At 40.3% G+C, this 16,917-nt stretch overlaps 1 protein-coding gene across 1 annotated transcript in view; it reads left to right on the top strand.

Moving 5' to 3' along the window:
- LOC106840255 (bifunctional heparan sulfate N-deacetylase/N-sulfotransferase 4) overlaps positions 1–16,917 on the top strand; it is a 268,031-nt gene that overhangs the window by 228,936 nt on the left and 22,178 nt on the right. Inside the window, exon 8 of the mRNA XM_044767308.2 lies at positions 15,500–15,596. Within this exon, the coding sequence (XP_044623243.1) occupies positions 15,500–15,596 (97 nt within the window). The remainder of the gene's footprint in view (positions 1–15,499; positions 15,597–16,917) is intronic.

Genomic DNA, 16,917 nt, shown 5'->3' with positions numbered 1-16,917 from the left:
TTATTTTCACGTATTCTATAAAAATATGAACTTTAGGAAAAGGTAAGTAGTATGATTTTCTAAAATACGTGTTTTCAGCTTGATTGCAAATTTGAAATTTTTCCTTAATTGGAGACAAAAAATCTGGGTGCTCGTACCCTTCTAAGTAACATGATTTCGTCAGAATTTACTGCCCTTTCTAAGTCCGGTCCATCATCTCAGGGAATCTTCTGTCCGCCTTACTTAGGTCTACCTAAAAGTAAACCTGCCACACCTCATCATATATTCCATGGACAAAAGCCACCCGCATCCCTGTCACCTGTGTGAGAGCCGAGTCACAGGCATTCACACTACACTGGCACTGTAACCATAAGCTGCCGAAAGCAATTTTAAAAGAATATTTTTTTCAAAGTTTCAATCTATCTATAGTGCTAGATGCTTAAGACAGTAAATTACTGTTTAGAGCAGTTCCAGATATGCAGGGAAAAATCAGATTGGAGAATGAAAAGGGATATAATTGCTTTGCAATTTTCTGACTTTTAAAATTAAAACATTAGTAATGGACTAAAGTATGAAAGTGCAACAAAATCCTTTGCTTTTCCTTGGGAAGACCATTTGACCTTCCTAGTCATTACCAGAAACTTCTCTCTGTCTCTGTCTCACACACTTGTACACATACACAATTGCACACACACTCACGCAAAATTTAACTACAGAGACAACCCAACTTTGGATTCCAAATCCGAAACTGACTTGCCGTATGACCTTCAACAAGACCTAAATAAGGCACCTTGCATCTCAGCTTCCTCAGTTACAAGGAAGGAACAATAATATCTGTCTTGCCAGGTTGCTCCGAGGATTAGAAATAATCTGTGTCAAGCAAATGCTTGGAATATAGAAGGTAATCAATGAAAGTTAGATATTATGTTAGCTGGTATTCAAATATTCAGACGCTATAAGGAAAGTCAGAATAGGAAAAGTAAAAACAAACATTTTCAGACTACAAAATGGGAAATGCAAACATCCTGTTAATAAAGTTGTGATTAACACTTATGAGGGGAAACACGCCAGGAAATGAGGTGAAAAAAGAAATATGGACATCTGAAAAGCCCTAAAATAGCAAAACATAGAAGGAATGCAGTTATGAAGAAAGACAATCTGCCTCGATTGGGTATACAAATGCCATGGACTGTAAGACACCTACAGGAAAAGCTGAAGTGATGTAAATTAAATTGTTGGTAATCAAAACATTTGAAACAGCAAGTATTGTAATATCTTAGCATCCAGGTAGTTTTATTTGACAGTTTACGCCTATCAGCATAACTTCCTGGGAAGCACAACTAGAAATAACAAGTGTTTTTGTCTGCCAAAACAAGCCATGGTTATCCATGTTCTGTGTGTTAGAGTCAAAGAAAGTTCTTTTCAAGTCTTATATTGAATCTACTTATTTCTGTGAATATTTCACCAGTTTTTCCTGCAGAAATTGAATGGCCAAGACATGTGTACAGAATTAAAGAAGATGAGTGGCCTAGTTAGACATATAGAACCAAGAAATATCTCAGGAAAGACTTTGATTTTCAGCAGTGGCACTGAAGAGTCAATCAGTCTGCTCATCTACCTTTGCTGAGCATAGAGACACCCTTTGAGCAAATGAACTAACACCTACTCTGAGATTTGTTCTTTGTTGAATTATTTGTGGGGAGACTCAATAAGTATAGGTCATGGGAGCTGCCTTCCTAGTGTTTAATGTCTAAAAGACAGTTGCGGAATAAAGTTCTTTACAAATGAAGAGCTTAAATGATAATATGAGGAAAATACTGTTTAAGTTCTATAGAGACGGTGTGAGTAAATAGCAATAGCTAGCTCCTGGGGCCACCACGAAAGACATCATTGGGGACTGAATGGTTTTTTGGTGTGAGTCTTGGAAGTAAAATGTCTACACAGTTCATATTGTGTTAGTTTTCAAACATATGCCAAAATCTGTCTATGTCTATTACTAAATATTTACTATGTTTGTCCGAAGTCAGTTAATCATTCCTTCAGCCCATATTTATCAAGCGCTTCTTATGTACTAGATTGTATCAACCAAGTAGACAGAGGTCTTCTCTTCAGAGAACTTACGTTCTTATGCAATTATTATAAATGTAACTATGCTAGTTATATATGTATATAATATAATATAAAACTATGATAAATGTGTTCATGAATAAACTAATTTCAGGTACTAAAATGCAATGAAGAAAACACGGCTGGGAGCTGTCACAGAGAGACAGGAGTGGGAGGAGGAGCTTCAGCTCTGGTCATCAGGATGGGCCTCTTGCATGGGGTGGTATTTGAGATGAGACCTGAACTATGACAAATGCTCAAACAATTATTTGGATGAGTTGCAAGAGCCAGACAGCAAGCACATCCAGAGATAAATTGAATTAGGATTATATAGGGGTCTTTGGGTCGTCTGGCAGGGCTTCTTGTATCCTCAAGTTTGCCTAAAGAAACTCCAGGCTATTTCCCAATGAAATAGCTCATACATCCCAGAAGTCTAGCCATCTGACTGAGGGAAAATTTCTCCTGCAGAAGAACAGCTGCCTGAGGCAGAGTGCATTCTGACAGTGGACCAGGAAGCCTGTGCTCAGGGTGAATGGCCACAATTGACCAGTTGATCAGCAAGAGTAACCTCTTTCTGTTGCTCCAATTGCCTAACTAATCTGGACAAAGGAAAGAAGAGGCTAACGTGGGATCATATAATAAGCTTTCTCTTTTATAGAGCACCATTTAATAGTTTTAAATATATTAACTCATTGAATGTTCTCAATAACCTGATGAGGTAGATACTATCTATCATCATTTTCCGGGTAACGAAACTGAGCCCCAAAGAATTTAGGAAAATTGCTTAGCAAGACTCAGGTAGTCTCCCTCCCGAGCTCACACTCTTACCAGCTGGGCTATGCTGCCCCTCAAATAAAGAAGAAGGTTTATGGGAGATATTAGCTTAAGCTAGAAGAATGAGTAAAATTTTGACTATGGATTGGGGAAAAATCAAAAGAGCATTGCATAGAAAAATAAATTATTCGAAGATTCACATGCAGGCATGAGTACATCTATAGCGAGTACAGTATAACTGAAGCAATAGGTTGGTGTTGGCAATTGTTAGTTCAGGGCTGTGCTACTCAAAGTGTGGTCCATAAACAGGCTTGAATTTGTTTCTGAGTTGCCATGAGACAAGAAGCTTGTGTCAACATGTAAACCAAGCATATCACTAAGCACGGTGGTTGCTTCAGCTGGAATTTTTAGTTTTTTCTTGTAGCAGGATGTTCTTGTTGAAGCAAGCAGTGCAGTCACTCACATTCTGGCACAAGTTCCTTACCTTCTCACAGATGAGTGCTTTGAAATTCATTGAGCTAGAGTACAAGCAATGTTGCTATAATGATGACATTCAAAAAATATAGTGGCTAAATAAAATAGAAATGTATTTCTCACTCATACAACTGTCTAAAAATGGTCAAGCAGTCTAGGAGAAAGAGACAACCCTGTTCCACGTGGTCATCTGGGGCCCCAGGTTGGCAGGTGTTCAACACATATGTGGCTTCCACCTCCGAACCTAATGCACATGCTGCCATTGGAGCCATTTTACAGCAGGCGGTAAGGAGGAAAGGGGAAATCCAGACAGTGGATTTATCCTTAAGAAGATATTTTACATTATTTTCGCTCAGTTTCCTTTGGACTGAAATTATTCATGTGAAGAAGTGTAGATTCAAGAGAGACTGTGAAATATAGTCTCTAGCTGGGAACCCGTAGACTAAGCAAAATAGGGGATGTCTCGTTACCTAAGGAAGAAAAGGAGACCAGATAGTTTAGTCTTCTCTGCCACAGTGAAGATTATGGTTAGAGAGTTAAGCTAAAGCTAGACTATGGAGCATTTGAGATTGAATACTAAGTAAAAAGATTGCAGAAAACAGAGACACTGGTAAAAAGAAAATAAAATTTTAGTTATTATATAAAATAGGTGATAAATGTCAAGTTTGTTGGCTGTAATTAACTCCTTTTATCACAGTTTTTATAGATGAATTCATATAGAAATCCAAGATGGATAGCCTAACCTTTTCCAAGGCGAATTCTCAAATAATGCAGTTGTCTTTATACGTTCCTAGTCTTTTTATATTGTACTTCTCTCCTGTTCCAGTGGGAGCTGGAGATGGAAGATGCATTCAGATCAAGAGCATCTTTTAATTTCACAGAGCATGAATGGTCACTGTCAAACTAGTGTTCTCTAGAAGCAGAGTCTGAGGTAGGGATTTGGTTGCAAATGATTTATTGAGGAAATTCTCTCAGGAAAAACCTATAAGGAAAAAAGTGGAACAAGATGGAGAAGGGGAAAGAGCTGAGCAAGGATGTAGTCTCAGGTAAAGTCTAGCCTTGATCTGGTCTGCAGGGAGAGAGCTGATCCCACACACGAATTGTCTCATCTTGAGGCAAGCAGGTTAGTCTTTTACCGCCAGGATCAGTCAGTCACTGGATGTGGGCCACCCCTGGGGAGTGGGGAGGGGATGCATAGCTTCCTGTCAGGTGGCACCTATTCACCAAGGGCAATTCTCAATCTCCCCATCTGGGGGCCATTAGCAGCTGGTAGGGGTGGAGTGGGAATTGGTGTAGGGTATTGCCCTGGCCAGAAAAGAGAATCTTTTCAGTGGGAGAAGAGCATCCCCCACTGTCCACTTTACCACTTAGCTCTACTTGCTTATCTTATTACATTCACTCCTTCCAGACACAATTTTTCTAGGATTGTGTGAATACTATTCCTGGGGAAACTTATAAAAGGAGAGTCATTGGGAGTCCCCACTTGGACTTCGATCCATCCCAACTGAAAGAAATACACATTTTCTCCCACCTCTATCCCCTGTGCTGGATTTCCTCCACTCTTGGCTGGCACTTCTGCTGGTCCAGATGGCTGGCCTGGTGGGTCAGGTACAGTCTCAAGACCAACGGCAGTAGCAGCAGCTTTAGTTTGGTCCCACTAACTCTCATCTCATAAATTTCCCCAGGAATAATGACAAAGAAAGACTATGCCTGGATAAAAGTAACTTAACTTGTGAAGTGCGAAGTACACTGTGGTAGACTCCGTTCTGGTGCTCCACCCAGAACTTATCAGATCATAGTTGCTGTCCTTTCCCATTTACAATTAAAACTAAACATGGAAGTACCAACAAGTAACCCAGTGGATTATTTGAGTGCCAAAGACATTTCTCCCTGCTCTCCCTGTATAGTAGCTGTTCCACCTCTCGTGCTGATTAGGGCCAATTACCCCTATCGGGATGGTGACTCATTTCCATGCCTGCTGGCCTCCTGGCACAAGGAGTCCAAAGTGAACAGGCGGCACTTGCAGCTTTTAGTGTGGGGAGCCTCTTCCTGTGTCTCCTGGTGGAAGACCCCTGCTTCGGACACTAGGACTCCTAAACCTACAGCCCTTAATGTTGTGGGGATAGAAAGCACACATTCTCGGAGAAGAGCCAAGATGGCGCCGTGAGTAGTCCTCTTTGTCTCTCGCCCTTCGAGTCTACAATTATTTGGACACTTATCGCTTGACAAAGGATATCCAGACAGCATCTCAGGACGTCTGAGACACCCACGCGACTATACATCGGAAGGCGGATGGACTTTCCTCCGGGAGGATGTGGAAATAGGTGAAAACTCTCCGACCCCGACGGGCAGCCTAGTACCCGCAAGCGGCTTTCTTCCAACGGATGCCCCCAGAGGATCCACACACATCTAGGGCAGGAGCGAGAACACAACAGAGGAGCGACGGTGGAAACAGGTGACCAGAACCCTACCTAAACCCCCTGCAATTACTCCTAAACGCAGAGGGAAACTTTGGAGTTGCACACCTGAGCCCGCGGGGAGAGTCTCTCCCCGCCATTGGCGGGGAGACCCAGCCTGGTGCTCGGGGTGCCCGGAGGGTCCCAGAGAGAGACACAGAGGGCACGGAGATCTCCCAGCTGCCGTTGCCCGCCCCGTGGGACTAGGGATTGCCGGAGATCTCGGAGAGGACCGGGGCCGGGGGAACTTTCAAAGGCCGGTTCTGCGACCCGGAGGGGAAGCGCCGGAGCTCCGCCCGGGCAGCAGACAAAACTCTCTGTCTGCTGTTAGCAGAGGGGCCACGCTGAGCATTCACGGCTGCGGGAGAGGCCCGGAGAGAATCCCAGAGGGCGGGGCGACCCCCAGCTGCTGTTGCCCACCCCGTGAGGCTAGGGATTGCCGGAGATCTCAGAGAGGACTGGGGCTGGAGAGAGTTCCAGAGACCCAGCTTAGTAGCCTAGGGGGAAACCCTACAGGCTCACAGCAGCCTTAGGGAAAGCCTCTGCACAGCACCAGTAGAAGGCACCCAGCCACCAGCCACAAGGCTGGAAGACCCCAGGGCAAAAGCAGCATAGCTAGGTGTACTAACCACAGACTGTAGAAGATGCCAATAGCTCTCCTGCGACCCATAGAGGACAAGTGAGATTTGGTGGGTGCCGACAGCAACGGAGCGACAAATATAAGTGATCCCACCCCTGGCCGCTGGAAAAGCCCATAACACCGTTGCAGACCCCAAGGAGAGAGCACATCTAGGTGGGCTGCAACAGTAGGCACCTGCAGCCTGAAGCCCCCCTGTGACGGCCCCCACGGCAGAGGAGGGAATCCAAAGGGCCACTGTGGCTACGAAGAGGGGCCCAGGCCCAGTTAGCAACTACGGACAGGGTTCCTGGTTGGTGAAGTATAAACAGCTGCTCCCCCCACCGCAGCAGCTGAAACAAGTGAAAGGAGCAACTAAACTCTATCTCCATGCGGAGGCACAAATCAACAACATCAAGCAATATGAAAAAATACATTAAATCTCCAGAACAGAAAGAAAGCAAGAAATACACAGAAAACAATCCCAAAGAAAATGAGATATATAACCTAAATGACGATGACTTCAAAACAGCCATCATTAAGATTCTCAATGAGTTAAGAGAGAATTCTGACCGACAACTCAACGAGTTCAGGAGCTATGTCACAAAAGAGTTTGATACGATAAAGAAGAACCAAACAGAAATATTGGAAATGAAGAACACAATAGAGGAGATTAAGAAAAATCTAGATGCTCTGAACAGTAGGGCCGATAATATGGAGGAAAGAATTAGCAATTTGGAAGATGGCAATATAGAATTGTTGCAGGCAGAGGAGGAGAGAGAAGCAAGACTTAAAAGATATGAAGAAACTCTCCGAGAATTATCAGACACAATTAGGAGATGCAACGTAAGGATTATAGGTATACCAGAGGGAGAAGAGAAGGAGAAAGGGGCAGAAAACCTATTCAAAGAAATAATGGCTGAGAACTTCCCAAATCTGGTGAGGGAGATGGATCTTCAGGTGACAGAAGCCAATAGATCTCCAAACTTTATCAATGCAAGAAGACCAACTCCACGGCATATAGTAGTGAAGCTAGCAAAAGTCAACGACAAGGAGAAAATATTAAGGACAGCCAGGCAAAAGAAACTAACCTACAAAGGAACCCCCATCAGGCTATCAGCAGATTTCTCAGCAGAAACTTTACAGGCTAGAAGAGAGTGGAATGATATATTCAAAAATCTGAAGGACAAAAATCTACAGCCGAGAATTCTCTACCCAGCGAAAATATCCTTCAAATACGATGGAGAAATAAAAACTTTCCCAGATAAACAAAAATTAAGGGAGTTCATTGCCACAAAACCTCCTCTTCAGGAAATCCTCAGGAAAACCCTCATTCCTGAAAAATCCAAAAAAGGAAAGGGGCTACAAAACCAAGAGCAGAGGAGATAAGTAGAAGGACAACAACAGAGAGTAGCAGCTCTACATCAGAACAGATTAAACCATGGGACGAGAAACAAAGGAAACTGAAGAAAACTGGAAAACAAGACACAAAATGGGAGTGGTAGGCCCCCACGTCTCAATAATCACTCTAAATGTAAATGGATTGAACTCCCCAATCAAAAGACACAGAGTGGCAGGATGGATCAAAGAACAAGATCCAACAATATGCTGCCTCCAGGAAACACACCTCAGCCCCAAAGACAAACACAGACTCAGAGTGAAGGGATGGAGAACAATACTCCAAGATAATAATGAACAAAAGAAAGCAGGTGTTGCTATACTAATATCAGACAAGGTAGATTTCAAAGCAAAACAGATAAAGAAAGATAAAGAGGGACAGTATATAATGATAAAAGGGACTCTCCACCAAGAAGACATAACACTTATAAATATATACGCACCCAACACAGGAGCACCAAAATTTGTAAAGCAACTCTTAATAGAACTAAAAGAAGACATCAACAACAATACAATAATAGTAGGGGACCTCAACACACCATTAACACCAATGGACAGAACATCCAGACAGAAAATCAACAAGGAAATAATAGAATTAAATGAAAAATTAGACCAGATGGACTTAATAGATATATATAGAACACTTCATCCAAAAACAGCAGGTTACACATTCTTCTCAAGTGCACATGGAACATTCTCAAGGATTGACCATATTTTGGGAACCAAAGCAAACATCAATAAATACAAGAGAGTTGAAATAATATCAAGCATCTTTTCTGATCATAACGCTATTAAACTAGAAATCAACTACAAGAAAAAAGCAGAGAAAGGTGCAAAAATGTGGAGACTAAACAACACGCTTCTCAACAAACAATGGATCATTGAAGAAATTAAAGAAGAAATCAAATATTATCTGGAGACAAATGAAAATGAGAACACGACATACCAAATCATTTGGGATGCAGCAAAAGCAGTCCTAAGAGGGAAATTCATCGCAATACAGGCTCACCTCACTAAACAAGAAAAAGCTCACATAAGCAACCTCAAACGACACCTAACGGAACTAGAAAAAGAAGAACAAACAAAGCCCAGAGTCAGTAGAAGGAGGGAAATAATAAAAATAAGATCAGAAATAAACGATATTGAAACAAAAAAGACAATAGAAAGGATCAATGAAACAAAGAGTTGGTTCTTCGAAAGAATTAACAAAATTGACAAACCCCTAGCCAGACTCACCAAGAAAAGAAGAGAGAAAGCGCAAATTAATAAAATCAGGAATGACAGAGGAGAAATCACAACAGATACCAATGAAATACAAGAGATCATAAGAGAATACTATGAAAAACTATATGCCAACAAATTGAACAACTTGGAAGAAATGGACAAATTCCTAGACTCCTACAATCTCCCCAAACTGAATCAGGAAGAAATGGAGAATCTGAATAGACCAATCACAAGTAAGGAAATAGAAATGGTAATCAAAAACCTCCCCAAAAACAAGAGTCCAGGACCAGACGGCTTCTCTGGAGAATTCTACCAAACATTCAAAGAAGACTTAATACCTATTCTCCTCAAACTGTTCCAGAAAATTGAGAAAGATGGAGAACTCCCTAACACATTCTATGAAGCCAACATCACTCTGATCCCCAAACCTGACAAGGACAACACAAAGAAGGAGAACTACAGGCCGATATCACTGATGAACATAGATGCAAAAATCCTCAACAAAATTTTGGCAAACCGATTACAGCAATACATCAAAAAGATTATACACCAGGATCAAGTGGGATTTATACCAGGGACACAGGGATGGTTCAACATCCGCAAGTCAATCAACGTGATACACTACATCAACAAAATGAAAAACAAAAACCACATGATCATCTCAATAGACGCAGAGAAAGCATTCGACAAGATCCAACACCCATTTATGATAAAAACCCTCAGTAAAATGGGTATAGAAGGAAAGTACCTCAACATAATAAAGGCCATATATGATAGACCCACAGCCAACATCATACTCAATGGACAAAAGCTGAAAGCCATCCCTCTGAGGACAGGAACAAGACAAGGGTGCCCACTTTCACCACTCCTATTCAACATAGTACTGGAGGTGCTGGCCAGAGCAATTCGGCAGGAAAAAAAAATAAAAGGAATCCAAATAGGCAACGAAGAAGTAAAACTCGCGTTGTTTGCAGACGACATGATCTTATACATAGAAAACCCCAAAGAATCCACAGAAAAACTATTAGAAATAATCAACAACTACAGCAAAGTAGCAGGGTATAAAATTAACGTGCATAAATCAGTAGCATTTCTATACACTAACAATAAACTAACAGAAAAAGAACTCAAGAACTCTATCCCATTCACAATCGCAACGAAAAGAATAAAATACCTTGGGATAAACTTAACCAAGGAAGTGAAGGATCTATACAATGAAAACTACAAGACTTTCTTGAAAGAAATAGGCGATGACATAAAGAGATGGAAAAACATTCCTTGCACATGGATTGGAAGAATGAACATAGTTAAAATGTCCATACTACCTAAAGCAATATACAGATTCAATGCTATCCCAATCAGAATCCCAAGAACATTCTTCACAGAAATTGAACAAACAATCCTAAAATTCATATGGGGGAACAAAAGACCACGAATTGCTAAAGCAATCCTGAGCAAGAAAAACAAAGCCGGCGGAATCACAATCCCCGATTTCAAAACATACTACAAAGCTACAGTGATCAAGACAGCATGGTACTGGTACAAAAACAGGTCCACAGATCAATGGAACAGAATTGAAAGCCCAGAGATAAAACCACACATCTATGGACAGCTAATCTTCGACAAAGGAGCAGAGGGCCTACAATGGAGAAAAGAAAGTCTCTTCAACAAATGGTGCTGGGAAAACTGGACAGCCACATGCAAAAGATTGAAAATTGACCATTCTTTTTCACCACACACCAAAATAAACTCAAAATGGATCAAAGACCTAAAGATTAGGCCTGAGACAATAAGTCTTTTGGAAGAGAATATAGGCAGTACACTCTTTGACATCAGTTTCAAAAGAATCTTTTTGGACACTGTAACTCCTCAGTTGAGGGAAACAATAGAAAGAATAAACAAATGGGACTTCATCAGACTAAAGAGCTTCTTCAAGGCAAGGGAAAACAGAATTGAAACAAAAAAACAGCTCACTAATTGGGAAAAAATATTTACAAGCCACTTATCCGACAAAGGGTTAATCTCCATAATATACAAAGAACTCACACTGCTTAACAACAAAAAAACAAACAACCCGATCAAAAAATGGGCAGAGGACATGAACAAACATTTCTCAAAAGAAGATATGAATATGGCCAATAGACACATGAAAAGATGTTCATCATCGCTAATCATCAGGGAAATGCAAATCAAAACTACACTAAGATATCACCTTACCCCCGTTAGATTGGCAAAAACATCCAAAACCAAGAACGACAAATGTTGGAGAGGTTGTGGAGAAAGAGGAACCCTCATACACTGTTGGTGGGAATGCAAACTGGTACAGCCACTATGGAAAACAGTATGGAGATTTCTCAAAAAGTTAAAAATAGAAATACCCTATGACCCAGCCATCCCATTACTGGGTATCTATCCTAAGAACCTGATATCAGATATCCCAAGAGTCCGTTGCACCCCTATGTTCATCGCAGCATTATTTACAATAGCCAAGACGTGGAACCAGCCTACATGCCCAGAAACTGATGATTGGATAAAGAAGATGTGGTATATATACACAATGGAATACTACTCAGCCATAAAAAAAGACGAAATTGGCCCATTCACAACAATGTGGATGGACCTCGAGGGCATTATGTTAAGCGAAATAAGTCAGTCAGAGAAAGACGAACTCTATATGACTCCACTCATAGGTGGAAATTAGTATATTGAGAAGGAGATCTGATCGGTGGTTACCAGGGAAAAGGGGGGGTGGGGGGAGGGTACGGAGGGGGAAGGTAGTGTACCCACAACATGACTAACAAAAATGTACAACTGAAATTTCACAAGCTTGTAATCCATCATAACATTAATAAAAAAAAAAATAAAAAATAAATAAAGGAGTGAGCAATTGAAAACAAAAAAAAAAACAAAAAAAACAAAAAAAAAAAAGAAAGTACACATTCTCCTGGTAAGTCATTGGAAATGAGGGGGAATGGGTCCACCCATACATCCATTCCTTAATTCCTGGACACAACTGTACTACCCTTTGGAGACACAACAGGAACTAATAGTTTTTGATTAAAAGAGTTCAGTTTATCTCTCAGCTGGTACCTCAACTGCATCTTTTAAGAGGCCTTCCCACCACTCTATCAGGCCAGCAGCTTCTGGACAGTGGGGTATGGGATGGGACTAGTGACTCCCATGGCTTATACCTACTGCTGCCTTTCCTTTACCAGAAGTGGTCCTTTATCTGATGTGATATTATGTGAGATATCACATCAATGAGTCAGACACTCTGTGAGGGCTTGCATAGTGGTACCGGCCAAGGCCATGTAAGCAGAGAAGGCAAATCCATTCTCTGAATATTTGTCAACTAAGGTCAGGATCAATCACCGCCCTTTTCAGAATGGAAGTGTCCATCGTAATCAATTTTCTGCTAAGTGGCAGAATAGTGCTGCCTCTGGGACTTAGAATTGGTCTCTGTTACTGACAGGGCAGATGTTCAGCAGCAGCTGTAACTAGCAGACTTGAGAGAAGAAGGCCCATGAATGGCTTCCATCTTGCTACCATGGCTACTCCATTCATGAGCCCATTTTTCCAGCACTGGGTTGGCTGAGGACAGGGGTTAGGTGACTGGTGGGAATGTTGGGAACTGGCTGAGTGGTCCTGTCGACTTGGTTGTTTAGCACTCTTCTACACTGGATATTCTCTGGTGTACATTAATGTACAATCCAAAAGTCATCACAGTTTTTTGTCACTATCATAGCTTCATCCACATGCTAGAATTTCTTAGCCTTGAAATTCCTGTCTTGCTCCTTTAAGTCCCTTGGCCAACACATTAATCACTGCCTATTAGTCTGTTACATCTTTACCTTGGGCTACTAGTCTACCCACAGAAAAGTAGATGGGGGACAGTGCCCACACCTCTGCCAATTGGAAGTTTTCCTTTAGCCACTGGTTTTTAGGAACCTTTCTGAATAGGGCTATAGTGCAGAGCAGTCCATTTTAGGCTTCTACCGACATATGGGTCAACCCATCCACAAACGAAGCTTGGATTTTTCCCTCTTCATCAGCAGATTATAGGGAACCTGCCATGAAACTATAGGAATGAGCTGATGGAGAGGCACTGGTGGAAGAGTGATGGGTGACATGGGGGTCTGGGTCACTTGTTTGTAGAGGTTACTTGTAGCTTTTGGATCAGCTTGAGAGCAATCCCAGATATACCACTCTCATCTTACAATGAATTGCTACTGGGTGCACGTGAACTTATGACTTGGTGGGTGTGTCAATATTCAGCTTATCTTGGCCAGTTATGGCCACATGAGGACTTTAAAAATTCATGACAAGTACTGTCTCTTCCAGGGCCCAGCAGCATACCAGGAGTAACTGTTTAAATTATCTGCTGCAGATGGCACACCTCGCTGAAGAACCTTAGGGGTGTACATTGTGATTTTCCTCTGGGGCTTGACCAAAACTCCATTTTTGGCATTCATTTATACACAGATGCCATGGTACCATGGGTCTGCCAGGGTGTATGGTCCAAGTGGGAGGGCTGCTTGTACCTGAGCCTTACCTCTTGTAGGGCTCTTTCTTGTTCTGAGTTTCACTCAAAGCTAGCAGCTTTCTGCATTGTCCAGTCGGTAACTCAGAGCAGTATTCTCTAGTGCAATAAAATGCTGCATTCAAAACCCAAAGAGGCCTAGCAAGCACTGTGCTTCTTTCTTAGTAGTAGGAGTTGCAAAGTACAATAACACACCCTGCACTTTGGAGAGGACGTCCTGGCATGCTCCAGACCACTGGCGCTCAGAAGACCCCCAAAGTGATAGGTTCCTGAAACTTTGCAGGTTTATCTCCCAGCTTCTGGAGTCCACCCATCTTACCAAGGCAGCCAGAGAACTTGCCACTTGTTACTTACCAGGTCCAATTAACATCACGTCATCAATATAGTAGGTCAATGTTAATATCTGTGGGGTCAGGATGATCTGGGTCCCTTCAGTCTATATAAGGACACTGAGAAGAATTGGTTCTGAATATTATTTTTGAGAAAAATATTATTTTGAGAAAAAATATGTTTAAATAACATTTTTCTCTTCCTTTAGTGCCTTTCCCCATATTTAAAAAAAAAAAAAAAAAACTTCAAAGCAAGACAGGAGGAAACTAAGCTAATTAAGCAATGAGAATTCAAATGAAATGGGAGGTTTAATTTGGCATTCTTTAATTGAACTTTGGAAGTTCAACTGTGATAAGCATTTCTTGATGGATTTTCTATTTTTAATTAGATAGACTTATAGTCTGTGTCAGAATGGAATAATATTGCGAAGTCTATGATTTTTCAGCACCTATATTTGGCAAAATAGTCAAAAGAATCATAATTAAAGAGAACTTATTTGATAAGTTTTATCTTGAAAAATATTTGTCAAAGAAAGACACTCCCAATGAAAAATAAATGGGAAAATGTTTGGTCTCTAATATTTAGATATTTCAATATGGAAAACAATTAGAATTGAAAATACTTCTCTTTAATCAAATTTGCTCTGAACTTATCTGAACCAAATGGAGAAAATATTTCCCCAGTTAAAAATATAGTGGCATAAGAGAAGCGTCCATTGAAAGTTTCAGCATTTTCAGATTTATTAACCATGAATGCAACTGGAAAAGAATTGCAGGCAATTTTATGAAAAGGTAAAACAAGATCATAGTGCCAACAATGATTCTTCAGAGGAACTTTGGTGACATGGTATTAGAGAAAGATGTGGCTAAAGTACACAAACATGAACTATAATTAGTCATTTTTAATATTTGGATAATAAATATGTAATTATAGTTGTTTTAATGCCCAACATATGTTTTTTAGAAAGAATTTTATTTGTGAAAATAAATTTTATTTGTGGAATTTCCTCACCACCTCTACAATGCAATGACACATATGCAATTTAAAATATAGGTCTAGAGCTCAGGAAGGAGGTAGGGGCTAGAAATATTGATCCAGATGCTGTCAGCTTATGGGGTGTAGCCAAACTTAGAGGGTGGTTGGATCAGCAGAGAATAGCACACAGGTGAAAAGGAGAGGAAAATTTGGCTAAGTCTGGCATTCAAGGATGACATTCTAACCTCTGAGGAAAGAAACATAAAAAAGATGAGGACGAAGCCAGATATCCAAGAAACTATGGTCAAACTAGGTTAAAACAAGCTAAGGCTCAGGTATACAGAAGTAAAACATGAATCCAGAACAAAGTGGGATCTCAGCAGTTAGAACCTAGATGAGAAGAGGATGAAGGCAGGATCAGCTTGAGCCAGACCTCTAGACCTGAAGGAAAAGAAGGCGCCAGTCACTTTGTAAGGAAACCATTTGGAAATCAGAGAGCCAAAACAGGGTCTTACTCCTTGCTCTAGGGCATCAGGTAAGAATTTGGTTCTGTCTTTTGAACAGTTTATAGGGAATAGAGCCAGTCATTCATTACACAATAAAATGTATTACTCTTCCTTCTCACAGAATCCATGTGATGATAAACGGCACAAAGACATCTGGTCCAGAGAGAAAACTTGTGACCACTTACCAAAATTCCTTGTAATTGGGCCACAAAAAACAGGTAAGAATAGCCAACTGCGGTGCTTGCATTATTTTTTTTAAATCATGAAATATATTATTCTATGGTGTTATTGGACTAGCTTTTGCTTTGTGAAATATTTGGACACCCATGCAAGTTCATTATTTTCTTCACTCTTCATCCCTAAGCATCATCTTTCTGCCATGAACTTCAAAGGGACCCTAATGCTGGCTACTAATTACACTTAAGGACTAAATTGTTATCTATAGATTTTAAAAGTGTTCTACAGATGTCCTAATTTTTAACAACTAAGTTTATGTGTCACAGTTGTGGTATCTGATTTTTAATTTCTACTTTTTGTCACTTTGCTTAATTAACTCCTGAATTAAGTTCTCATAAAAGTGCTTTGACTTGATTCAAACTATTTTACGTTGCATATCAGTCTTAAATTGAGGTTTTTTCAAAGCCACTGCCATTATTACTTTCAAATATTCTACTTGTGTGGTTTGATTTTTTTAAATAATTATTAGGCATAAATATGATTTGGACTTATTTTCTCTACACCTGAGGTTCGTCAGGCATTTTTTCCTTGGGTATTTGCTCATTTACTGAAGGACACGTGTATATAACGATGTAGTAAAAGAGAGTGAAAGTATTTCACCAATGAGATGACACTTTCAATTAGAATATTTTATCCTTTCTTCACTATGTGACAGTTTTATACACTTTACTCATGTCTCGATTAATTAAAGTTTTTATTGAGTTGCTGTGTTTTGAATTCACCACTTTGACTAGAAGCATTTTCATCAGTGAGTGCACAAAGCATAACAGAGAACAAACAGTCACAATAAATAAGCCTGGCCTAGATGAAAATATTTGTAATACAAGCAAGTAGATCATTTTAAAGGTTGTGGGCAAAATTTCCAGACTATTAGATATTGGTTGTTGAAATCTTTTCTTCCACCAGGAATATAAATTGTGGTACAATAGCAAGTTACACACGTGCAGAGAAGGGGAAAAAAGCCCGTATTTCCAGATGTATCACTTTTGTTGTTGCTGTTGTTTAAAATGTGCATTAATTTTCTAAACTCCGTTATAGCAGTGCTAACTCTGGAATGACTAGTGAAGAGATCAAACATTCCTGTGTTGTAAAATTATGTTAAAAATTTAATTTAAAGGCGTATCTTCTATCATGTGTCATTAAATATTATTACTCCCTAGTTCTGCTAGAAAATTACAGGTTATTAAGTATAAATCTATTTTTCCTCCTTGTTGTTTGTATTTAGAAAGACAATAACTTATCCCTTTATATTTTAATTTTGACTTACCAGTATGGGAATGATAAAGCTTTTAGCTGGCTTTG

The sequence above is a fragment of the Equus asinus genome, chromosome 3 (assembly GCF_041296235.1).
Source record: "Equus asinus isolate D_3611 breed Donkey chromosome 3, EquAss-T2T_v2, whole genome shotgun sequence".
Classification (NCBI taxonomy): Eukaryota; Metazoa; Chordata; class Mammalia; order Perissodactyla; family Equidae; genus Equus; species Equus asinus.
The sequence above is the reverse complement of the archived record's forward strand: the minus strand, read 5'-3'. Positions and strand labels throughout refer to the sequence as shown.